At 37.5% G+C, this 26870-nt stretch overlaps 2 protein-coding genes across 2 annotated transcripts; one reads left to right on the top strand and one right to left on the bottom strand.

Annotated features, from left to right (window-relative positions):
* Positions 823 to 3916, top strand: LOC109236108 (U-box domain-containing protein 27-like). Its single transcript, XM_019402326.1, has 3 exons — positions 823 to 905; positions 988 to 1111; positions 3305 to 3916. Exons 1-3 carry the CDS (start codon positions 823 to 825, stop codon positions 3914 to 3916), a joined length of 819 nt encoding a protein of 272 aa, XP_019257871.1.
* LOC109235687 (delta(12)-fatty-acid desaturase FAD2-like) lies at positions 14284 to 15701 on the bottom strand. Its single transcript, XM_019401891.1, has one exon. It carries the CDS (start codon positions 15576 to 15578, stop codon positions 14460 to 14462), a length of 1119 nt encoding a protein of 372 aa, XP_019257436.1. The 5' UTR covers positions 15579 to 15701; the 3' UTR covers positions 14284 to 14459.

Raw genomic sequence — 26870 nt, 5'->3', positions numbered from 1 at the left:
TACAGATTAAAATTCCAATTCCATCTTTAGATGGCTCTTCCAATATCCTACATATACACCATATTAACAACAAATAAATAAAAGAAAGGGAAGGGATGAACCTGAAATGATTTTCCTATAATATATGTAGAGAATGCTATGAATCCGCGTACAGCAAATGTTGTCCTGAACTGCCAATTTCAAACAGCATAAGAAAATCGAACCACGATCAGAACTCGAACCGGCGACTAAAATCGAAACCAAGCACCGCCTCAAACTAAATCGATTCTTGAAACCCCCAAAACCAAAGTCGATGAAGCAGATATATATGCTCCTCCCAATTTATGTGAAACTATTTTCTTTTTAGTCCGTGCCATAAATTGAAATAGAGGAAGTATATCCCTTTTGGTTTTCTGGATTTTTAAGAAGAAAACTAAAAATTAATTGAACTCTTTATTTTTGTTTTTGTATTTTTGTTTTTTCTAGAGCTTCAACTAAAATTAAAAAAAAACAAACTGAAGATGGAAGATTGAGAAAAAAAAGAACCCCATTTTTAGAACCCTAGTTTTTCCTCCTAAAATTTTTATCCCCAAAAAAATCCCCCAAAATTCTGGAAAAGAGTACCAATATATAGAAAATCCCGAAATTTTCATTTTCCTTCCCAATTCGAATTTTGCCCTCTCTTTTTAGCTTATCCTAGACAAATGGAGGGCTAGGATCAATTTCGAATTAATCCTACGCCTCTCCTTCGTCTAGCACGTGCTTAAGTGGTATTTTTGATGAGTTGGATTGAGATTTAGAGGGAACACGTGAAGGAATCTGAGTTAGTGATGGTGTGACTATATGGCAAAGAGAGAAGAAGAGAGGAGGGGACCAAAACACGTGCTGGAAAATGCTTTCCCGGCGGGTTGTGGCGGCGGGCAGAGGTGGAGAGAATGGGTGGTGCGGCTAGTCTTTGGAGATTAGGTCTAGTGTTTGGATGATATTAGCTTTATACATGGCATGAAGGAAATATCTTGGCCATTGGATTATGGATGGAAGGCCAAGATTGAATCACTTAAAACTGTTGGGTCAAATGGGTTTGATGGGCATGAATCGCGGGTCATGGGTTGAAAATGGTTTGAGGGAGTGGGTATGGAGACTAGGATGTCTGGTTGGGCCTGAAAAATCCGAACCGTGCCAAATTCCTTGAACTTTTAAAAAAACAAAATAAAATAGAGAAAATCTCACTTTATACCCATTAATTCCAAACTATTTACCCTTTAATACCCATGCCCAAACTATTTATTACACCTACCCATGCAGCCCAAACTATTTACCAGGTTATTTCCCAATAATATATGAGGGAGTAATAATTGGAATCACGTGCGGCTTGTCCCTCAGCTCAACTGCTTCTCCAACTCTTACTCCACTCTGCTCTTTATTCATTTGAAGCAAAAACGACAATCCCAATTTCAGCAATCAAAATTCTAGTCCAAATCTCGTATCGTCTCTGTAAAAAGCACACATATGTGACCAAAAATTACTAATCTTCTCTTATTGTCGTTATTCACACTTGTTTCTCACTAATACCTTCTTCTTTCTCTTCACCCAAACTGGAATTGCCAAAGAACAACATTTTTCAGTCTCCTAGAGGAATCTGGTCAAAACCCAATTTCAATTCTGATATGAAAAGATCGTTTGTTGGGGTATTGTTTCAAAATGGAAACGTTCCTTGTGTGGGTGAGGACTTGCCGATTGAGTATGCTGATTGGTTACCTAAGAGGGACCAATGTGATCGTAGAAGAGGTGGAATTTTGCTACATCCGACGTCGTTTCCTGGAACTTACTTGTAATTTGTTCTAACAAAAGTGTTCTTCCATTTCCCTTATATCCTTCTTCAAAAAGAAATTAGATCTGATTATCTGAGAAGTTGACCCCTGGCTAGTTTCAATTCTGCTCCACTTTTTCTTGATTGTTCTTTCCCTAGCTCTTGCTCTTGCCTTGGCCCTTGAATTTAAAATTTTTATTTTGAAGATTTCTTATTTGATTATAAGTGGGTGCTGTTAAATATTGCTTATAATACCTTCTGGAAGTTCATACCGAAATTTAATAGCATTTGGAGCTGATTTGAGGTGATGAGATCGAAATTTTCAGCTGAAAATCGAAGAAGAATACAACTACCCAATAGTATACTGCTACGGTATACAATATGCTGTAGAAGTATATAGGGTATACTACAACAGTATACTATTATAGTTTAAAATATACTGCAACGATATATTGTAATAATCGAAGAATAACACAGTTACCTAACAGTATATGATGATAGATTATAATTACGTATTTTAGTCGCTTATTACACTCTAACTTACTGCACTTTAATTGGGTTTGAGCTTTAATCGCTAGTATTTTGCACTAATTGTGTGTTTATGCCTTGTAGGAGTGATTCTGAGCTATGTAGATGTTATGGAATGAATTCAAGTGATTTAGAGCTTTGAAGTCTGAGTAAAAGCCTAAGGAATTAAGCCGGGATCGTGTTCGGGGATCAACGGATGATAGTTAAGAACGAACGAAGAATCGAGTAGGCATATTGTGCACTGTATAGTAAAATACACATAACTTTTCGCTCAGAATTCCATTGGATCTCCACAACATATGATTGAAAAGTTAATTCAAAGGGCTACAACTTTTATGTTTTATGTTTTTCTGAATTCCAAACCGAACAGGGTGTCCAAAACAATGCACGACAAGTGATCCGCGGCCGCGGATATAACACTATGCAAAATCCGCGGTCAGGTCCGCAGTCGAATTCGCAGCCGCGGACGTCCTGACCTGGAAAAATGTCCTTTTTCGCGTAGGAGAAGGTATAATTATTTAGGCCCGACCCTACTTGGCATATATACATGGAAATACAGTATTTTGAGCACCTTTGACATACTTTTGACATAATTTATACCTAAGAGGCTAAGGAAGCCGGGGATTCGACCTAAGGAGGCAACAACACACTAGGAGCAAGACGGAGAATTCTTCTACGAGCTTTTTACTTCCTTCTTCCTATTTCTATTATTGGTTATGAATTCTAGTATTGTAGTTATGCATACTATTATGAATAGCTAATTTGTTATCTAGGGTTTTGATGGAACCTATTGGATAGGGGTGGGCATAAAATCGAAAAACCGAATTCCGAACCAAACCGAATTAATTCGATATTTCGGTTTCGGTTTTTTCGGTATTTCGGTCTAATTCAGTATTGCATTTTCAGTACGGTATTTCGGTACGGTTCTCGGTATTAGAATTTTGAAATTTCCGTATACCAAAATACTGAATTACCGAAATTTTAAAGCCTTTTTTGGACCCTGCCCACTTTTCCAATTGGAATCCCGAGTTAATGGAAATTTCCATTTCATGTTTAATTTCTCTCGCAATACATCGGAGAAACCGCGTGAAGCTCGTAAAAGCCGGAGCGGTGAAATCGATCGGAAAAGCACTGTCCACGGCGGAGCTGGGAACCGGATTAACGGATAAAGTGTTGAGATTGTTAGAATTAATATCTACGTGTAAAGAAGGGAGAGTAAAAATGTGTAACGACGGAGATTGCGTACAAGCAATAGTGAAGAAAGTATTGAAAGTATCGAACGAAGCAACGGAACATGCGGTAACGATTCTATGGAGCTTGTGTTGCTTGTTTCGGGATCATGAAGCACAGGAATCGGTGGCGAAGAGCAACGGCATGGCGAAGATATTGTTGTTGTTGCAAAGTAATTGTTCGCCGGCGGTGAGACAAATGGCTGCCGATTTGCTTAAAGTGTTTTGGGTGAATTTGAAAGTGGCGTCTTGTCTTTCTACTAGCTATGAATTAAAATTATATGATTTTGGGGCCCGAGTATCTCTCTGCTCCTTATTTGCAACTGATCTTGGTCAGTTGTTTTGTGCACTCTATACTTCATTTCCATGAAAGAGAACTAGATGCATGATAAAAAAATAATGGAAGTAAACATGACATTAAAAGGTAAGCAATACATGACGAACTTCTTTGCTTACAACTCGTGCTAAACATTGTGCACAACGTCCGCAAAAGATCAACAAACACTAACACTATGCTTAAATCGAAACCGTACCGAACCAAAATAATAAATACCGAACTGTACCAAAATAATTTGGTACGGTATTTGGTATGTACAATTGATAAATCGAATACCGAACCGAAATTCTTAAAAACCGAACCGAAATACCGAATGCCCACCTCTACTATTGGAGGATGATTTTCCTGTTACATTAATATAGATTTGCTGTAGCTTTTTCTCTATTTGTTCAACTACGTTTATATTGTGGTTGGTTGAAGAGCTCTCAATTGACTGTGCCTATTTAGTGTGTATTACTCGGGAGAGAATGCATATTTAGGTAGTTGTTGAACAACATCACTCCTAACGTATATGAGGGATCAATACGAAGGATTTAAATGTGGGATTAAGGATAACGAAACCTTGGGTGCGATCCGAGTGAGCCGTACTTAATGCCAGCTAGCGTAGTTCGGGAGAATATATTTAGTAAATTGTGGTAATTACTCGGGAGAGAGTTATAATAGTCAGAGCGCTCATGATCGGTAGAGAATACTTAGGCGAATTTATAGAAAACATAGCAGGATTGATTCCGACAATAGGGGAAATCATAACTCTAGACCTCCTTAATCTTGTCTCTAACCCTTAATATCTTTAGTTGTTAATTTACTATTTTAATTTGTTAGTTAATTAGTTAAACACAAGAATCTTAATATCTATAAGTTAGGAATCGTTCAAGCTTGTCTTCTTGGTGATATTGAACAGCTGTAGCTAAGCCTTAGTTCTCTGTGGGATTCGACTCCGGACTTGTAAACCGGATATATTTGCAACGACCGCTTAGTCCTTTTTATAAGGCATAGTTGGGCGTGATCAAATTTTGGCGCCATTGTCGGGGAACTAATGGTGTAGTTGTAGCTGTATATATTGCTAGGTTTCGAGTTTGAACTTTTTTTTTGTTTTTTTTTTGTATTTTTTTATTTTATTATAACTGTTGATTTGAGAAACATGTCATCTTGGAATTATGGGAATTTAGGTGTAGATAATTCTACTATTGACCCTCATACATATTGTGAAGGAAACCACTCGTATCAAAATTATCAAAATATTCCCGAGAGCGAGTTATGTGCACCAACTCAATCTTATTTGTGGAATGTGTGTGATGTGTGTGGTGGTAAAAATGGTCACTTTCATGGTTGTGCTTATATTTCTTATCTTTCCCCAATCCCTTACTATGACGGTTCTACCTTTTCTTGTGAAGTTAATAGGAACAAAGAACCTGGGGATGCAGACCTGAAGGAGATCAAGGATATGTTAAAGTGCCTTCTGGAACAAAATAATGAAAAACAATTGCAGATAGAAAGGCAAGAGGCAACTATTCGCAACTTGGAGGCTCAAGTGAGTCAAGTGGTTGAAGCTCAGCAAGTCAATTTTGGGGATAAGAGTCAAGAAGAGCGTGAATTTGAGGTGCTAATTGAGGAGATCAGAGTAGAACATCAACAACCTAGCTAACTATAATTTGAGGATGTCAATATTGTAGAAGTGAGACTAGAGTTAGCCAAGGACATTGAGGATATAAATTTTGTTCACTCTAGTATCATTGATGTTGAGGATGCTGAAAGTCCTGAAGTTTATATGTGTGAGCGCGTTGGTCCTCACTCCAAATATTTTTCTACATTGTGCTTGGATGACGATATAGAAATAAAGTCATCCGAGCCGATTGAGAAGTCAAGGAATGAAGGTGCCTAAATTCTGGAATTTTTCTTGCCAGAAAGACAGGACTACATACCTCATCTAAAAGCCAAGAAGAAAACTAAAAATTAAATTGAACTCTTTTTTTTTGTATTTTTGTTTTTTCTAGAGCTTCAACTAAAATTAAAAAAAAACAAATTGAAGATGGAAGATTTAGAAAAAAAGAACCCCTTCTTTAGAACCCTAGTTTTTCCTCCTAGAATTTTTATCAGCAAAAAAATCCCCCAAAATTCTGGAAAAGAGTACCAATCTATAGAAAATCCCGAAATTTCCATTTTCCATCCAAAAAACCCGAATTTTGCCCTCTCTTTTTAGCTTATCCTAGACAAATGGAGGGCTAGGATCAATTTCGAATTAATCCTACGCCTCTCCTTCGTCTAGCACGTGCTTAAGTGGTATTTTTGATGACTTGGATTGGGATTTAGAGGGAGCACGTGAAGGAATCTGAGTTAGTGATGGTGTGACTATATGGCAAAGAAAGAAGAAGAGAGGAGGGAAGCCAAAACACGTGCTGGAAAATGCTTTTCCGACGGATTGTGGCAGCGGGCAGAGGTGGAAAGAATGGGTGGTGTGGCTGGTCTTTGGAGATTAGGTCTAGTGTTTGGATGATATTAGCTTTATATATGGCATGAAGGAAATATCTTGGCCATTGGATTAAAATGGATGGAAGGCCAAGATTGAATCACTTAAACTGATGGGTCAAATGGGTTTGATGGGCGTGGGTCGCGTGTTATGGGTTAAAAATGGTTTGAGGGAGTGGGTATGGAGACTAGGATGTCTGGTTGGGCCTGAAAAATGCGAATCGGGCCGAATTCCTTGAAATTTTTTTTTTAAAATAAAATAAGACAGAACTTTTACCCAATTCTTTCTCTCTTCTTTTGCTCAAAAATAGTAAAATGTTAATTGACTTTAACTATAGTAAATCTACATTAAAATGAAACTATTTTTATTATTTTTTCAAAGATTATATCAAGGTAAAAATAGAAATACTATACATTAAAATGAAACTATTTTTATTATTTTTTCAAAGATTATATCAAGGTAAAAATAGAAAAGACAGATTACAATCATAATAAACTTAAAATAATTTTACTACAAAATACTAATCACCCTAAATGAAATAAAAATAAAAATGAGCACAAAATGAAACTATTTTTGTTTTTTTCTTTTTCAAATTTACGTTTATAAAATTAAAAATAAAAGTAAAATTGAAATCCTATATTAAAATAAATATTTTAATTTACTAATTTAAAAGTTGTGCTGGTAAAAAATTACGTGCTTACAGTGATTATGCACAACAGAAATGTTAATTTGAAACACCATCTACAACAACGCTTGAGCCTTGAATCCTGAAACAGGACTAAAGATGGCCATATGAACACTATATGTACTTTGTTTTTTCTCAACAACAGGTGGTTGATTTTGTCGGATGAAATAGAAAGGAGAGCAAATAAGAGGTGGGGGGACGCCTCTGCAGAAATATTTCAACAAACTGTGGTCAATTGACCACCCTTTGTTGGAATTTGAACTTACGTTAATTGGTTATAGCCTGAAAGGATAGTGACGTGGCCTCAGTGGTGGATATATAAAAGGCCTAATATTAAATATTGTGTGTGTGGATAAGTGAGACCCAATAACTATTGGCCCGTGATGGGTAGACACTCTTTATAAATAGAGGCCAACCCCCCTTTCCCTAGCTATAAGAAAACCCTTAGTGTATTCTGCCTCTTGAATACGTGGTAACGGTAGACGTCCCATCAGTCAAGTTCTCCGGGCTGTAAGAGCGCGTAGCTAGTGGATTGTGGAAGTTGGTCTCAGGCTTAATCGCCGTTGTTGTCGCTGCTGAATTCATGGAGTTTAACGGTACGTTTTCTTAGACTCTAACTCTAGATTAATTGTGTAATTGTGTTTTAATCTCTGCTATAACTGCAATTTAATAATCTTACAGTTGGTATCAGAGCCACAATAGTTTGGAATTATGATCAATTGTTCTTATCATGGGTTTGAAAGCAGTAGTCTCATCTCATCTCATTGACGAACTGTTATTTTTGAAGTCTCAATGTTGTTTTATCTCTTGTATTGGTCCTTTTACCAATGAAATTAAAGTACATAGCAGTTTCGTTAATTGATGTAAAAATCACAATACTTTCCGCTGAAATATTATCGATTTGCTTGGAACCGATCCAAAAGAAGGAAAAAAGTTAGGTTTTGAAGTTATCGGCACTGATCGGCTATTGAAATAGTTGTGTAAGAAATAAATTTTGTGATTGGTTAATTCAATACACATAGCGGCGCAAAGTGATGGGTTGTATTGTTCCAAGAAAACACTGTTTTAACCTAATATTTTGAGATAACCTGACTTTGTCTTTTGGTGTATGTAGTTGATATTTTTTTATTCTCCCTATAGTATATTCTCTTGCCAACATTCTGAATTACAACTTTTCTTGTGACAGTAAAAGGACCTTGAAAGTGCTTAGTTAAAGTTGATTTAGCACTTACATGATATTATAAATTTTGTCCTTTTATAACATGTCTGTTAACGTACTGTGAACGTTAATGATATAATTATGAAACTTTTCTTGATTTTATTAGAGAATTAATTTAATAAATACTAAAATATTTAATCATATACGGGCTCTATTTTAATTTTACATGTATATTATATTGGTTAAATAAGAAATTATGATAAATAAATAGTTTCCACCAAAGTGGTCTATTTATTTGGAGTCATTGGAAATTCTTAAAACTAAATACATGTGAGATCATTTAATACATGGATTGAGAGTTAATATTAATAGATAGCTTCCACCAAAGTGGTCTATTTATTTGAGTCATTGAAATATTCTCAATGTACCATGTCCAAATTATTCTTTACAAGAGTATACTAGTGTTGGAGATTTTCCTTTTGATACTAGTGACGCGAAATTAATGCTAAGGATAAGTTGTTGTAAGAGGAGGTTTTGTGTCTCTTACCTAAAGGAAGGACACAATATATGCCTTGTACTCTTGGATAATAAAGGGGAAGTTTTGTATCTCTTGCCTAAAGGTGAGGTTGCAATGAATGCCTTGGACTCCTTATTATTTTTAAAAGGGGAGACAGTAACATCTTCTACCCAAAGGAGGGGTGTGATGGATGTCTTTGACTCTTTTGATCTATATATTCTAGCCCATAATTTTATCTAATTTTTTGTGTTGTTTTCTTATACAGCTGTTAGCAACATGACTACTCAGTTGAATTCCATTGAAACTTTGACTAGTAGCAAATACAAGAAATGAAAACAGGATGTTGAAATAGTATTAGGTCTGATGGACCTGCACTTTGCATTGACTGAACAGAAACCTGCTGAACCTACAACTACTAGCACCGCTGATGAAAAGGCTAAGTATGAAAAATGGATGAAGGCTAACAAATTGAGTCTTATGATCATGAAGAGATCCATTTCTGATCACATAAAAGGTGCCATTAAGGATAATGGAAATGCAAAAAATTTCTTGAGTGCCATTGGACAGAAATTCCTAGAATCTGATAAAGCTGAGATAGGTAGCCTAATTGATTCCTTGTCTACCATAAAGTATGACCTTGTAGGTAGTGTCCGTGATCACATTATGAAATTGGTTAATATTGCTACCAAACTAAACAATTTAGGTGTAACTATTACCGATGATTTTCTTGTTCACCAATCTCTAAGGTCCCTTCCTGAGCAGTTTAACCAACTTAAGACAGCCTATAATGCACAAAAGGATAAATGGAGTGTTGATGAGCTTATACTGTTTGTGTGGTAGAGGAAGAGAGGATCCAAAAGGAGAAAGTTGAGGGTGTAGTGAACTTTGTTAGTTCGTCTAGATCAGCTGATTATCCCTCTTATAAAAGAAAAGGTGGACCCAAATTTCACAAAAGGAAACACAGTCATTCTCATCATCCAGGTGGTAATAGTGGTCATACTAATAAGCCTGGTGTTAACCAAGGTCAGTCTCATAATTCTCTTGGTCCTCAAGCTGTAATTAAGAAAGAAATCAAGTGCTGGGATTGCAAACAAGTAGGTCATAAGAAAGCTGGTTGTCCTCTAAAAAAGAAATTAGGTAATCTTTTGGCTTTTGTCTGCTTTGAAACTAGTCTTGTTCATGTTCCTTTAAATTCCTGGTGGTTGAATAGTGGTGCAACTGTTCATGTAACCAATGACTTGCAGGACCTAGTAAGCAGACGGAAGCCAAAAGAGGATGAAGCCAGTGTTGTTGTGGGCAATGGACTCAAAGCAAAAGTAGAGTTTATATGGATATCTATTTTACCTTTTAAGAATAATTCTAGTATTCGTTTAGAAAATACTATTTTTGTACCGTCTATGAGACAGAAATTAGTTTCGGTTTCCCTTTTGGACAAAGCTGGTTATTCATTTCAACAAAATAATGGTATTATTAAATCCTATGATTCACATGTTGTAGCTGATGCCTTTTTAAGTGATGGTCTATATCGCTTGAATGTATTGAATGAAACTTTTTCTGCAATGCATGTTGAAAATATTGCCCACAAAAGGTCTGCTATGAGTAAAACGTCTTACCTATTATGGCATAGGCGTCTTGGTCATATTTTTAAAGAAAGAATTGAACGATTCATAAAGGAAAATATTTTACCTGTTCTTGATCCAAAAGATTTTAAAACTTGTGTGGAGTGTGTTAAGGGTAAAATGACCAAGGTTAAGAGAAAGGGTTCCACTAGGAGCTCTGAACTCTTAGAAATAATTCATACTGATATTAGTGGACCTTATGTACCTACTTTGACCAATCATAAGTATTTTATTACTTTTATTGATGACTTTTCAAGGTACTGTTATATATATCTTTTAAGAGAAAAATCTGAAGCACTTGATAAGTTTAAAATTTATAAGACTGAAGTTGAAAAACAGCTTGGGAAGTCCATTAAGATAGTGAGGTCTGACCGTGGTGGTGAGTACTATGGAAAATATGATGAGTCTGGTCAATGCATGGGGCCTTTTGCTTTATTTTTGCAAGAATGTGGGATAGTAGCACAACATACCATGCCAGGTACTCCTGAGCAGAATGGTGTGGCTGAAAGACGAAATCGTACTCTCATTGAAATGGTGAGAATTATGATGTCAAGGACTAGCCTACCTGAGTCTCTTTGGGGTGAAGCCTTAAAAAAAGCTAGTTATATCCTGAATAGAGTTCCTACAAAATCTGTCTTGAAAGCTCCCTTTGAACTATGGACAACCCGAAAACCTAGCTTGAACCATTTTCACATTTGGGGATGTCTAGCTGAAGTTCGTATTTATTCTTCCACATAAAAGAAAACTGATCCTAAAACTACCAGTTGTTTCTTTATAGGCTATCCTGATCACTCTAAAGGTTTTAGGTTTTTTTGTCCTGGGCGTGGCACTAGAATCGTTGAGTCTATTAATGCGAAATTTCTTGAGCATGATGTTTGTGATTGTGACTGTTCATGTGGTAAGGAAATTGTATTGAAAGAGAAGGAAGTCATTGTCCCTATACCAGTTATACATGAAAAGGTGGTAAACCAACCTATTCATGAGGGGGAGAATCAAGGGAACAATGAGGCAGACCCCATAGTTCCTGAGCAAAATGTTCAAAATGAACCACTCCGTATAAAGAGAAAGAAGGTCTGCCATCTCTGATGATTTTATCGTGTATGTGACTGAAAATCTCCGTGATACTGGAGAGCTGACTGATCCTTTATCATATGCTCAAGCTATTTCCTCTCCATTTGTTGATAAATGGCGTGAAGCAATGAAAGATGAAATGCGCTCTATGGAGCACAATGGAGTGTGGGAGTTAGTTGAATTTCCCGTAAGTTTAGACCAATTGGTTGCAAATGGGTGTTTAAAACTAAAAGAGACTCTAAGGGAAATATAGACCGTTATAAAGCAAGGTTGGTTGCTAAGAGTTACACTCAGAAAGAAGGTATTGATTATAAAGAAACATTTTCTCCTGTTTCATCCAAGGATGCATTTAGAGTTGTGATGGCTCTTGTGGCTCATTTTAATTTAGAGTTGCACCAGATGGATGTTAAAACTGCTTTCTTGAATGGTAGTCTGCTTGAAGAAGTTTACATGGTTCAACCTGAAGGGTTTAGACAAGCTGGTAAAGAACATCTAGTATGCAAGCTTAACAAATCCATATATGGGCTTAAACAAGCCTCCAGGCAGTGGTACTTGAGATTTGATGAAATTATTACAAAATTTGGATTTGTGGAAAATAAGCTTGATGAATGTGTTTATCTCAAAATAGCTAATGGAAATTTTATTATTATGGTTCTCTATGTTGATGACATTTTGCTTGCCACAAATGATTTGGGCTTGATGAATGAGACCAAACAATTTTTGTCTAGGTCTTTTGATATGAAAGATCTTGGTGAAGCCTCTTTTGTTCTTGGGATAGAAATTAAAAGAGATAGGTCACGTGGTTTATTGGGTTTATCACAACGTTCCTACATTGAGAGTGTTCTTAAAACTTTCAATATGCAAGACTATAGACCTGGTATTGCACCTGTTGTAAAGGGAGACAAACTTAGCAAAGATCAATGTCCGAAAAATGAAGTTGAAATGAGAACTATGAAAGATGTGCCATATGCAAGTGTTGTTGGTTGTTTGATGTACATACAGGTTTGTACAAGACCTGATATTGCATTTGCTGTTAACATGTTGGGAAGATTTTCTTCTAATCCTGGGTAGGCACATTGGGTGGCTGCAAAGAAAGTGATGAGATATCTACAACGCACCAAAGACTTCATGCTTGTATACAAAAAGGTTGATGATCTGGATCTTCTAGTATATTCAGATTTTGATTTTGCAGGTCGTCAAGACACTATGAAATCAACTTCTGGGTATATTTTTGCGTTAGGTGGAGGTGCTATTTCTTGGAAAAGTGAGAAGCAAAGTATCACTGCTACATCTACAATGGAAGCTGAGTTTATTGCTTGTTTTGAGACTGCTTCACATGCTGTCTGGATGAAGAATTTTCTTACTAAATTGCAAATTGTGAATTTTATATCTAAGCCGGTAACTATTTTCTGTGATAATAGTGCAGCTGTGTTCTTCTCCAAGAATAACAAGAGAACAAGAGGCTCTAAACATGTTAGCCTTAAGTTTCTTAAGGTTAGAGACATGGTAAAAGAAGGTCATATATGTATTGAGCATATTAGCACAGAATCTATGTTGGCTGATCCTTTGACTAAAGGTCTTAGGCCTGTAGTGTTTAATGAACATGCTAAAAATATGGGTATTTTAGAGTCTTTTGATGTGCTTTAGTCAGTGGGAGTTACTTTGTAATTGCTGACTGAGATATTGCTTTTAATAAATTCTATTTTTATGCAAGCTTGTGTTATTTGATATCTGTTATGCTTATGACTAACATGATAATTTTTTTTTCCAATTGGACATCGCATAGACTCATGATATGTTTGACTCTTGCGGCTTGTTGCCTTGATCATCCCGGGTAAGGCACAAGGGAATCCTCCTGAGGTGATATAATTTTGTGTCACTTGGAGGCTCCTGAGGTGATATGGTTATAATATCACTTGGAGGATTATTTATTTCTAAGAGGTGTGAATCTATTCACCTTGATTAGAAAGATAAAATGCTTAGCACACATGTTTGATCCATGTTGATGGAAATTCTAGCATATGTGATCGTAGATAGAATTCATACCATAAATTGGTGCGATGCCTGCTACGATTCATTGTTAGTCTTTTCTATTGAGACTGAATGGATTGTTATATGGGTCATTCTATCCTTGGCTATGTGAGTAGTGTGGCCACCGTAGAATCTAAAATCCTTTTTCAAAATGATTTTCTTAAAAACTCAAATGTTTAAAATTGTTTTCTTGTCCTCAATTAACGTTGGCGTCCAAGTGGGAGAATGCTGGAATTTGGACTTACGTTAATTGGTTATAGCCTGAAAGGATAGTGACGTGGCCTCAGTGGTGGATAAATAAAAGGCCTAATATTAAATATTGTGTGTGTGGATAAGTAAGGCCCAATAACTATTGGCCTGTGATGGGTAGGCACTCTTTATAAATAGAGGCCAACCCCCCTTTCCCTAACTATAAGAAAACCCCTAGTGTATTTTGCCTCTTGAATACGTGGTAACGGTAGACGTCCCATCAGTCAAGTTCTCCGGGCTGTGAGAGCGCGTAGCTAGTGGATTGTGGAAGTTGGTCTCAGGCTTAATCGCCGTTGTTGTCGCTGCTGAATTCATGGAGTTTAACGGTACGTTTCCTTAGACTCTAACTCTAGATTGATTGTGTAATTGTGTCTTAATCTCTGCTATGGCTGCAATTTAATAATCTTACACTTAACAAAAGGTGAATCCGGGAATCCGGAGCTGAATCCGGGAAGCTTTATTTATTGAAAGAAAAAGTTATGCATTCTCTTACTTGAATCCTACGGCCCTTTGTATAGTTTCCGGCTTTTCTTGTTCCTCAAGCTTCCATTAAACTAAAAGTCACTATAAGTTCACATCAGTTCACATAAGATATTTTCATAGTGACATATATAACGACCAATTTAACAATAAGTACAATAAATAAAGTAACAACTCAAACACACAATTTATTTAAAGTAATAACAAATACGATACACAATCCAAAATACTTATTACCACGAGTATTATATTGAACACTAAACCAATATATAGGTAAATAGTTATTGGTGTTCAACTTTCAGAACTTGTTTTTATACCAAAAAACACCCTTAGCTTGAGATCCTTCATCTTTCTCCACATAGATGCACTTCTTAAAATCCCTCCATATTGCCTTATGAACTGTGGTATTATCAAATTGGTAATATTCTCCTAACAATGGCTTAATAGCTTTGGTTGCCTCCACTGCATGGTAATGTGGAATGGCTGAGAATAGATGATGCACAACATGAGTATCTGTAATGTGGTGAGTGACTTTATTTAGTAAAGAACCATTGTCTCTGTCTATAGTAGCTAGAGCTCCTCTTAACCAATCCCACTCAGATGAATCATAATGTGGCACTGAAGGATGAGTATGGTGCAAAAAAGTGGTTAATATATAAAGGGTTTTCGTGATTAGGAGGGGTACCCCATAGAAGCATATAACCCAAGCTAGCCCTTTTGCCAAAGCAAGACGATACAACACATAAGTAGCTGCAATCACACCTGCATTTGAAATGTAAATTTGTTTCCTCTCACGGTCATTATATATAGGTGCATATGGATCAAAATGACATGCAAAAGGATCACTAGGATTGCCCAAGACATTGAATGCCGAGTGCAAAGGCTCGCCAAGAATGAGAGTGCAGGCAAGTGTGACTACTTGTCCTATTGGATTATTCAAGTATTTATGGTACCATCTTAGTTCGGATTTAAGCCTTGGCACGAACAAAATGTCACTTTCAAGGGAACCAGTGTTAGAGTGGTGACGGCGATGAATATTTTTCCATGAGAAATATGGGACGAGAAGTGCAGAATGGAGGATGAAACCAATAGTGTCATTTACCAAATGGTAATCACTAAATGAATGGTGGCCACATTCATGGGCAATGACCCATATTGCAGAAAAAACTAAACCTTGAACGATCCAGTAAATAACCCATGCAACGTAATTATAAGGGGAAGGAAATAGGTGAAAAAAAGTGGTGGCGATGTAGTAAAAAACGGAGACAAGTATGAAATCTTGAACAAGATAAGAAAACGAGCGAATAAAAGATGGATGAAAGCAGTGAGGAGGAATGGCTTTTTTTATATCACCAATTGTAAAAGGGGGTTTTGAAGTTGGCGCTCTTTGGAAAGGATTTTCCTTTTGTTCAAACATACTGCCACTACCTCAAAATTAAAAACATCAGAAAATAGAAAATAGAAAATAGAGAAAGAAATATCTCACTTTCTGAAGATAGTTTGTGTATATACCTATATTATGGGACTAAGTAACCCTCGCCGTTTGGTTTATAAACAAGTTAGGCAGGGCAATTAATGCAAAGATTATTTTATGGAGTATTATAGTATATGGAGTATTATTTTATGGATATATATTGAATTTTTTTATCAACTGCTTTGATATTTGTATATATTTTAATTTTTTATTCGCAGGGCTCTAGCTGAACACTTGTGGTCCAAGGCAGAGGGATTTCAGCAATCTCACCGTATATCCCTTGAAAGTAGGAAGCAATTTCCCTTAAAAAAAATCTTAAACGACGTAAATTTTAATTAAAAGGGCCTACTTACGTGAAGTGTGAAAGTTAGCGTGGACGGAACTCCGTACTTCGTAAAGTGTGAAAGTTAGCGTGGACGGAACTCCGTACTTCGTAAAGTGTGAAAGTTAGCGTGGACGGAGCTACCAACAAATCTATGATGCCCTTGGCAAAATGTTCAGCTCTTTCACCATTGGTATATACCTACATAACCTTTTACCTTTTCATATTTTGCAATTAAATTCGATATACTTTACACACTCCAAGTTTTTTTTTTGTTTGTTTTGGTTTAATCATCTTGTATTCGAAATTTATTGGCCCTTTTAATTAAAATTCACGTCGTTTAAGATCTTTTTTTAAGGTAAATTGTTTCCTACTTTTAAAGATATATATGGTGAGATTGATGAAATCCCTCTGCATTGGACCAAAAGTGTTCAGCTAGAGCCATGAGAATAAGAAATTAAAATATATACAAACATATCAAAGCAGATTGCCAATAAAATTACCAAGTTAGGTTTGAATGCATTTTTTGTTGTTGCTTTGCCGTATTATATTTTGTCAATGCTCACAACAATTTATTTGAGATACAAAATAAATTGCAACCACAATATAAATATGAAGAAACATAATTTTATAGAGAAAAATAATGAGGATACAATTCTATTTGTTCCCTTGAGTCTTCTCTGTAGATCGTTCTCCGTAATTCGAGGGCTTAACCAGCGTATTTCTCGAACGTAGGATGAACGGACTTCCTTAGGATGTATTTAATCTCCATGAAAAGGAAGAACATTTATTGATCACTTCGGTGACTTTGAGAAAAACAATATTTGATGTCTTTGATTTTTTTGTGAATATTCCACGAATTTTTATGGAATTTCGAGATGCTTTCAAAGGGAATATGTGGTCCCGCTTTATAGGTGTAGCCATGGTTTTGGGTAGAGTACCCTCCAGGGTTTCAAGTGGAGTAGCCTCCAAGTTAGGATTTCAGATAGAGTAGCCTCCAAGAAAACCTCGATGGACTCTACTTGTAGTATCTTTAATTTAGAATTTTGCCCAAATTTCATATGGATTTGATCCGATAAAATTTTGATGTCCACAAATGCCCCCTACTTCAAGGTTTGTCGGGGCGTAGATTTACAAGATCGTCGTACACGAGGCTTGAAGTACCAGCAAAGAAGACACCACATTCTTTTCACCGTGAGAGAAGAGATGAAGGGAAGATTTGGTCCCGCTGGGCGTGCCAAAAAATTTAACAACTAAATTTCGCTCTTGAAAAATAATAATCAAGACAAGAAACGACAAATATTATATTTGATCAAGTGAACGGGTTACAATCTCTAAAATATTTCTAAATCTAAAGAGATGTAGTCCTCTGATTCTTCTTCTCACCGACGATGGTTCAAGATCTTGAGAGCTTGATCTTGAACTTAATGAATTTCAGATTTATAGTATGTCACGAACAATTTGAAGGCCGTCGCGAACTAGGATTTGGTGTTGGGTTATCACGAACGAAAGATTTGAAGCCGCCCGCCTATGATTTGAGTTCGTCTTTGGAATTTGACCACAGACGACGATTGCAGATATGGATGGAGACCTTGATGCTATTCTTTAGAGCTTCTTTAGCCTTTCCTTCAGCTTAACCTTGTCTTAGCCTTCTCTTTTGACCCCTTTATATAGGTGTGGGGTGGAGTATTCTCCAAGAAAACTCTAGTGGATCATTGGGCTTTGTCACGACCCAATCCGATGGGCCGCGATGGGCACCCGGTACCTTACTCATCCGAGTACCAACGTAACGTATCTTTCGCATCATACTATCATAAGTAATGAGCCAGAGAGGCTATCGTGAGATTAGTAGAATAATACATGGAGAAATACTCGACATTGGACGACCCAACATGTAATCCAAACTTATACATATGACGTACGGGCCAATAAGGCCGACATGATCTTTATATACTCAAAACATAGGCCGACAAGGCCATACAAGAATCCGTATACATGACATCTGTCTACAAGCCTCTAAGAATACATAATATCATAAAGGTCGGGACTGAGCCCCGCCATACCAATCAATACATATACTAATCATACTGACCAAATAAGAAACTCCGGAGCAAATGGAGCGCACCAGCATCTTCCGCTGAGCTGATAGCCTACTTGGAGGACTCTCGACCTGTGTATCGGGACCTGCGGGCATGAAACGCAGCGTCCCCAAGCAAAAGGGACGTCAGTACGAATAATGTACCGAGTATGTAAGGCACATAAATAAGTACATAAAAGACATGGAAGAAATATAGAGTAAATGACTCAACCTGTAAGTCTAGATAACTCTGTAAATCATGAAATACTTATAGTGTCATGCATATACGTATAAATGTCATGTCGTGCATAGGTACATGTGTTCATAACATCATCAAGCCTCTGAGGGCATCCCATCATATCATCTCGGCTACTGTGGGCAAATCATAAACGTGTACCAGCTGATCAGGTGGTGGTGCGTATATAATGCCATATCCCATATCCCATATATATATATATATATATATATATATATATATATATATATATATATATATACACACACGCATATATAACGCCATCTGGTCATGGGTCAATGTACATCTATAAATGCATGAAATGCATACGAAATACGTCAATAAGATTTTCTCGGAATGCCATAAAAATCAATATACCTTTCGGATAAACTTTATCAAACACGTATTTTTTCTGAGACCCATGAACATAAGATATAATAATAATTCATATGGGGAATCAAGAATATAGCCACCCCTAGTATTTCTATGGATAGAGTCATTTATGAAAGTTACGTATTTTGCTCGTTTCATTTGTATTATTTGGATCATGCCAAAAAGAAAGAAGGGATAGCCTTAACATACCTGAGTCCGTTCTCTTGACAATCCCTCTAATACACGTCACTTGCGACTACATGTAATCGGTAAGATCGGAGTAGGAGAAAATTCGTATGATATTCTTGAGAAGGATTGCACCGTACTCCCTTAGAATCGCAAAATCCCGTTGCTATTACGCAGTATAATTTCGTATGAAATTTTGCTCAACCAAGAATTCCCGATGCTAATACATATGGAGTCTCGTTGAATTTTCAAATCCCCTCCAAATCGTGAATGTGTTTGTTGATTTCGTTCTTTCTTCACAAGATGTTATACTCATAAACAAACATGGAGTGTTGGTTTGAAAGTTTCCTCTTCAGTAAGTGGACTTGTTTATGTTCATAACATTAGAACTTTTGGTTTCTGTTGTTTTTAGTGATTTAGGTGACAAAAAGAAAATACATTGAATTAATGGCTCATGAATAGGGACAAAGGTAAAAAGAGAATTATAAGGATGACTGAACTTTCCTTCTACGTGTTTAATGGGTAAGAGTAGTGACCATGTGTCTTCCTAATTTAAATGTCTAAAGTCAAGAGTCATAAGACCTTTCTTCACTTCCTGCCACGTGGGGGCTTTGTCCCCACCTATTTATTATCCACAAATCCTTAATTATATGGTTAATCTCCCCTTAAATTAATAATTAGCTAATTATCTAAATAATTAATAATTATCTCAACTTACTTAAATTACTACTAACTTTTAACACACCTTATACACCTTACTATCATGGCCATGTGGGACCTTGTATGGTACTAGTCCATAAATACCGGGTATTTTAGCTCCGGCCATGTTTTATCCCAAAATGTCAAACTTCGACGAAATTCAATTTCTTCGATTTGCTTACCCTCTCACCTTCACAAATTTACTCATTACTTATTTGAAATAGCATAAAATGCTTATAATCTTAAAATAATCTCATTCCTGAATTTATGTCGATTAACTTACAACGAAACTTTAACGTACGAAAAATGCAGGATGTAATATCTCATTTCCGAGCTTTCATCAATTTACTTATGGCGTACTTTCACGTACGAAAAAAATGGGGTGTAACAGGCTTGAGGCTTATGGGCCAATCCATTTGATAGAAGACCAATTGACGGGCTAGCCCAATAATATATTGGACTTTTATTTAAAACAATTCATTTTAGATTTAAACAGTCGACCCTATTATACTAGCCCGTAGTATTATTTGAACTAATATGTATTTAATATATAATGAAATCCAAATTTCTCGCGGGTTTAAATTTATTAAAATTTTATTTGTACAATTAGTAACTCATACGTCCATATCACATTGTGACAGGTAATATTCTTCTGTCTTTCAAAGTAAGCATATTCTGTTTAAGCTAATTAATACAAGAGGAAAGAGCTCTCACTTTTTTAATTTTTTAATTACCTTACTCTCTTCATGAAAAAACTAATTTACCTTTTTCTCAAATAGAGTTTGACAATCTGATATTTGAAGTCTACCGGCCTAGATAATATTACTACTATTAATAAGGGAGAATGGAGAGGAGCTTCTGGTCAATGTAAATTGACCAAAACACCGAGTCAAGACTAATCAGGTAGCTCTACGTCTAGTGGCGGAGTCAGAATTTTCGTTAAGGGATGTCAAAATATATAAAAGTAAACATATCAGGAAATTAAGGGAGTCAATACATAATATATATACATATAATTTATTTTTGTACCTACCTACACAGTGTATTTTTCCTGCGAAGGGGTGTCATTTGACACCCCTTCGTATAAGGTGGCTCCGCCAGTGCAAATAATTGCTATACATCTGAATATCTTCTCAACGCTCAAAAAGTTGTGATTTTGGAGTAAACGATCTCGGAATCGGGATTTAAAGGTTCCAGCACGTTCATATGATGATTTCGGACTTGAGCGTATGTTCGGATCGGGTTTTGGACGACCCGAGAGCGTTTTGGCGCCTAATAGTGAAAGTTGGCATTTTTGAGCAAATTCCATAAGTTTGGGTTGAAATGGATTTTTACATTCTAGACATCCGTTTGGGATTCAGGCCCGGAAATAGCTCCGTATGGTGATTCTGGACTTAGGAGCGCGTCCGGATGTGGATTCAGAGGTCCGTAGATCGTTTCGGAGTCATTTGTCGAAAGTTAGAACTTTAAGTTTTTGGAAAGTTTGATCGAGGGTAGACTTTTTGATATCGGGTTCGAATTTCAGTTCCGGAAGTTGAAATAGGTCCGTAATGTCATTTTAGACTTGCACACAAAGTTTGGAATCATTTCGAGTTGATTTGATAGGAATCGGACGTGCGGAAGTGTTTTAGAAGTTTTTGGAGTTCATGAGTAAATACATGCGTTTTGGCGTGCAATTCGTGATTTTTGATGTTATTTCGGTGTTCCGATTGTGCTAGCAAGTTTGTATGATGTTGTTAGACATGTGTGAGTATTTGCTGTGGAGCCCCGAGGGCTCGGGTGAGTTTCGGACGTTCCGAAGGGGTGAAAAACACACCAGATTTCTGGTGTTCCTTGGCAACAATTGCAGGTCTCGCAAATGCGAACCTCGCATTTGGAGGAGGGCTTCGCAATTGCGAAGAAGCCCGACCCAGGCAGTGTTCGCATTTGCGAAACTTATGCCGCATTTGCGACCCCAGCAACTGAAGCCCGGGCTTCGCATTTGCGAGGCTTTTGTCACATTTGCGACCCTCGCATTTGCGAACCTGGTGTCGCGAATGCGACATCAGAGGGCCGTGTCTAGCTATTTTAATGCGGGACCTAGGCCATTTATTTCATTTCACTTCATCTCTTAGGCGATTTTTGGAGCTTTTGGAAGAGGGTTTTCACCTAGCACTTTGAGGTAAGTAATTTCTACACAACATGAGTTAAAAACATAAATTATAGGTAGATTAACATGTAAAAATTAGTGAAAATCAAGGGTTTAGATGAAAACCTAGTTTTTTGATAAAAATGAGATTTGACCACGAAATTGGTTAAAAATTATATTTTTATGTTCCTAAGGTTATGGGTAACGACTTTCTTCGAAAATTTCCGGGATCCGGGCACGTGGGCCCGAGGGTGAATTTAGGAATCTTACAATTTGGGGTGGGTAATCACTTTAATAGTGGAGATATGAACTTTTGAGCATAAATTGATTAGTTTATGTAATGTTTGACTAGTTTTGAGTCGTTTGGCATCGAATTCGGAGGTTCGAGCGCATTCTTGAATTGGGGAGTAGGCTTTAAGACGAGGTAAGTCTCCTTTCTAACCTTGTAAGAGGGAATTAACCCCATAGGTGAATTAAATAAATGTGTGTACCTACTTGTAGGTGCTACGTACGTACGAGGTGACGAGAGTCTGTACGTAGCTACTATTATGCTATTGTCCGGGTAGTTTAGGTACCATATATGTTTTAGTTAAAATATTTGCGCCCTTACTTGCTAATTCAATTACTTAAGTCGTCGGAACTTGATAAAAGTAGGGTAAAATGTTAAATTCAATTACTTGAAAGATTTAATAGAATACTTGACTGTAAATGTGAACTTTGTGTTTTCCTTGAAATAAATTGCTATTTGTGGATTGGGCCGAAAGCCTCGCTAGTAATAGATGCATCTATGGTTCGCGTCGTTCGAGCCTCCGGTAGTGCACAGTTTAAATATTATGTTGGATCGGGCCGTACGACCTCGACATAAATTTGCGCATAATTTAATTGATTGTTTTGGAATTATTGATAATTGATGTGGCCTCGTTGGCCGGAGATATAAATTGTTAAAAGATGAAAATAAATTTTGAAATATCCTATTAACAAAAGAATTTTTTACCTGCTTCATGTTATTGAATTTACAGTCATCTTATAAAATCCATGATTTATCATATTATCGGTATATTATTGTTGGCCATAGTAAAGTGTCGGAGTCGACCTCTCGTCACTTCTTCTTCGAGATTAGACTGGATACTTACTGGGTACGCGTTATTTTCGTACTCATACTACACTTGCTGTACATTTTGTTGTACAGGCACATGTATGGCTAGTGGCCTAGTGGGCGCAGCGAAATGGTTGACACGGGAACTTAGTGGGTTGCATTCCATATAACGACCCGCAGCCAGCAGAGTCTCCTTCAGAGTATTTGTATTTTCTTTTCCGTCCAAATTTGTATTCCGGACAGTTATTGTATATTTATTTTATTTCCTAGTAAATGCTCATGCACTTGTGACACCGGGTTCCAGGATAATTATGAGATATTCAGTATTGAAATTAGGAAACATTATTATTTATTCTATAAAGTTCATCTTTTACTAGTTAAATTGAAAGAAATTCATGATTTCAAGAATATTAAAATGAGAATTTAACTAACTATTTAGTGTTGGCTTGCCTGACAGTGGTGTCCGGCGCCATCACGACCCTTAACGAATTTTGGGTCGTGATAACATGGTATCAGAGCACTAGGTTCACTTAGGTCTCACGAGTCATGAGCAAGTCTAGTAGAGGCTTGCGGATCGGTACAAAGACGTCTGTACTTATCTTCGAGAGGCTACAAGGGTGTTAGGAGCATTTCCCTTCTTGATTCCTCATCGTGCGATTTGATTCCTTTAAGGCTTATGCCTTTATTTCATTCCTATTCAATCTTATATGACGTAAAGCACTGTTATCAATTGGGAATCGAGGAATTGTAATGATACCATAGATGTGGTGCAGGATGTTTCTCCCTGCATATTCGATTGATGTCGTCGCCTCGCAGAAGGATGTCTTGTCATTTCAGCTCAGTAGCTGTATTTCTGATGGTTTGAGGCTATGCACAAGTTGCTATGATGTTCATGAACTGTTATCGCCTAGTACTGATGTAATGGTAAGATACTTGTTTATGCGTCGAGGCAGTGAATGACTTGAAAGGTGATTTTTCTCAATGCATGATTCCGAGATTCAATATCTTATTTCCGGCGGGGGGAAGGCAATCAGACTAAGAATGTTCAGGTTTGGGTTGATGGAGTAGCGAGACTTAGTATTTTTGAGCGTGGTGGAATTTCCATCGGTGATGTGGCGTCGTTGTCCTTGTTGAATGTGTGAAGTTCGCCTGTGTTATGGTTTTCATCAACTTGCCTTCGAGGTAGAGTAGTGTGAGATGGTGCTGGAGAAGCGGCTATCAGATATCGCGGTGTGCGGTGGCTCAGGATTGAATCGGTTTTCCTAATGTTGATGACCCGAGAAAGGTAATCTTCGAAGGGGTTTAAAGTTGGTCGCAATCTATTGGTTCAAGTGCTACAGAGAATAGATTTTTGGCTTAAGGCAACAACTGGGCAGCGAAGGATGAGGAAGGACATGTGGGGAGTGTCATGCGGTGGTTGAATTTCTAGAAGGCCAGGTGTAAAAAGTAGAAGTCGAGTAGTTTCTTAAAGGAGAGGGTTTGACCAAAGTGGGAGAGTGACAGAGTAGCATATGGGTTCAGTGGTAGGATAACTACACGCCTTGAGGAAGCTTAAAGTGATTCGGGATTCATGGTGGACAGTGACTAGGTCTATGTGCTTAATTTGGAATATTGGCTATTATACGAAGAAAGGTTGAATACGACGGAAAGAAGTTTGCTTGATATGAAGAAGGACACAACATGACTTTGGGTTGGAATGTGTTGTTGCACCTTTATTTGATGTCCATGAGGAGTGAATGGACTTGTACAACTGGTGAATGATCTTGGGCTCAGGATGGTCTACTAATTTCCTAGTGATTGTACCCAGTGCAGCGACGTTGGAAGATGTCAGTATGTAATTTCCACAGGTGGGTTATCTCCTGTGAGCAAGTTAGCGGTCGCATGGTGTTGACGAAGCTTCTACAAAGAATTCTACTGGCCATCCGGTAAGAGGTCGAATATGTAAATGTGGCTAGTGATTCAGAGTGTTCGTGAAATGTTAACAGAAGGAATTTTGAAGAATTTGGCGGGTCGATTGCGCAAGATCATGTCAACGATGAAGGAAGAATCTTAGTGGATTCCAGGTTATGCAAGGGTAGCTTCAAGCTAAGTGGGAGAGCCCCACCGCCTATGATTGGATTGTATGGTTATCTACTTGTGAGGTTTCTAGTTATTGACATATTGGTGGGCTATTATGACAAGGGGAAGAGAACATCAATGGTGATTTGAGCAAAGGATTTGAGGAATGTATGCTATAATTGGCTTTATCAATTGTGTTCAGGCTTTGGAAGACTCAGGATTTATGCTTCATGTAGAGGTGATTTATAAGAAAGGTGATTCAGTCGGGCGTTTCTTTGAGAGGGTGTTCATGTACCAACAGAGCCTTGGAGTTGATTATATTCGGGACCAAGTCGGAGTGGGTGACTCTAAAAAATGGTCCTAGTGGATTCAAAGGTTAAAGTGTGGTGCCTAAGGATTTCGAGTCCATAGTATGGTTGAGTGTCAAGCTTTTGCAGCGGATTATGATAAAGGAGCTTGGAGTGTTCTGCGTTATCTCCAATTTGCGGTAGTATGAGAGAAATGGGAGGAAATAACTTTGGATTCATAAAAGAATTTTCAGAATGGGTGTACCAGTTGAAGATGCGAATGCGTGAACTAGGAGGGTATGAAATGGTTCGTGGATATTTAGACAATGTGGTCTCGTAAAATGGGGTCACTCAGAACGAGTGCGGATTGAATTCACTATGTTTGGATGAGCTACTATTATTTCTAGGGCAAGTTAAGAATGAATTGGGAGAAGACGGGTCAGCTAGTAATGGTTGAATTGGCATGATGGTGGCAATGATCAGTTCCTTCAGCGCGTGGACTCATGCATGGGATTTGTGGCGGTACGTGCGAGGCTCGACGACCGCCGTAATTGATTGTATTTGGATGCATTTGAGTATTATGGCCTGCTACGAGTGGGCGGATCCCGGAAGAGTTTTGGTGGTTTAGACCACTATTTGAGGATTGTATTTTCTGCGGTTATGGGAATTCTGTCGCGTGTTGCAATGATTCTCCTAAAACGAGTAAAGTGAAAGGTTTCTACAAAATGAAGTGTGTATCCTATTAGTGGTTCAGGAGTTATGATTAAATTCTTGGGTTCTCACATATTGGTAAGATAGGTGCGGTTAGCGACATGAAATTTAAAAGTCAAGGATCAAGGTTGCGGTTTGGTGTTGACAAGGATGTCACAAGCTCGGATGAGTAGGAAAAGAATTTAGATGTTTAGAGTAAGCTGGTATTGCCATCAGCGTCACCTGAGATCGGTGTCTTGTGTAAGAGGCTTTGCATACTGGTTGCGGATTCTTGATTTGCTCTACAACATTGATGCGGCCGGTGGTATGGATGTGCGAACTTGTTACCTGTGCGGAAGGTCGTGGGAGCGTGTCCCACGGGAAGATTGTATAAGTGTGACATGTAGTCACTTGATTGATTGAAGATTGAAACCAAGTATGAAGATTGTGGTAATATCGCTAATTGGAGAATTTAGGCCTAGAGGGCGCTCAGTTCATTTTGGTGTGGACTGTGGAAGTTTATTCCGGATCGACGGCTGTCCTTGTGTGTCATGGGAAGAAGGGTTATTGTGGATCCTTGAGAGGTTACTAGCCTAGTGCGGTACGATTAGAATCGGATTGAGGTCTGTGGATGGATCTAAATGTGAACGTGGGATCTATATCAGGCCGGATGTATTCATTTCAGCATATAGCTCCTTAAGGAGAAGGATTCAGACGTTGGATGTGGTTTCGTCGTCGGCTATTTCATATAATATATATTGTCCCGTGTGAGTTGTGTAACGACTTGATAAATGTCATATGTGTTGAGGTTCCGCGTAGCGATAGTTTTATGTGGGCATGATTGCTCTCGAGATTCTAATCATATATCGCACCTCAGTTGTGCTTGAGTTTTGTAGCGTATGGCGCTATCTATCTCCCCAGGGATGGTATTATGCACTTGGCGTGCTTGAAGCCGATATTCAGATATTTGTAGTAATGAGCATTCTAGCTCGGTAAGTATCTCCTTATATAGATTTTATGTGTGGATCGGGTTGCACGCCGCAATAGTGTGATGTTAAGTAAAATCCCCTATATCTTTTCTTGTG

Source organism: Nicotiana attenuata, chromosome 12, assembly GCF_001879085.1.
Source record: "Nicotiana attenuata strain UT chromosome 12, NIATTr2, whole genome shotgun sequence".
Taxonomy (NCBI): domain Eukaryota; kingdom Viridiplantae; phylum Streptophyta; class Magnoliopsida; order Solanales; family Solanaceae; genus Nicotiana; species Nicotiana attenuata.
This window is presented reverse-complemented; position numbering and strand designations above follow the sequence as displayed.

What these genes read in the sequence shown, in the direction of transcription:
- LOC109235687 (XM_019401891.1), bottom strand. Translation starts at nt 15,578, where the DNA reads ATGTTTGAACAAAAGGAAAATCCTTTCCAAAGAGCGCCAACTTCAAAA.
- LOC109236108 (XM_019402326.1), top strand. Translation starts at nt 823, where the DNA reads ATGGCAAAGAGAGAAGAAGAGAGGAGGGGACCAAAACACGTGCTGGAA. An exon ending in GGTTGTGGCGGCGGGCAGAG is followed by an intron (nt 906 to 987) that starts GTGGAGAGAATG and finishes CATGGCATGAAG; the next exon opens with GAAATATCTTGGCCATTGGA. An exon ending in AAAATGGTTTGAGGGAGTGG is followed by an intron (nt 1,112 to 3,304) that starts GTATGGAGACTA and finishes GAAATTTTAAAG; the next exon opens with CCTTTTTTGGACCCTGCCCA.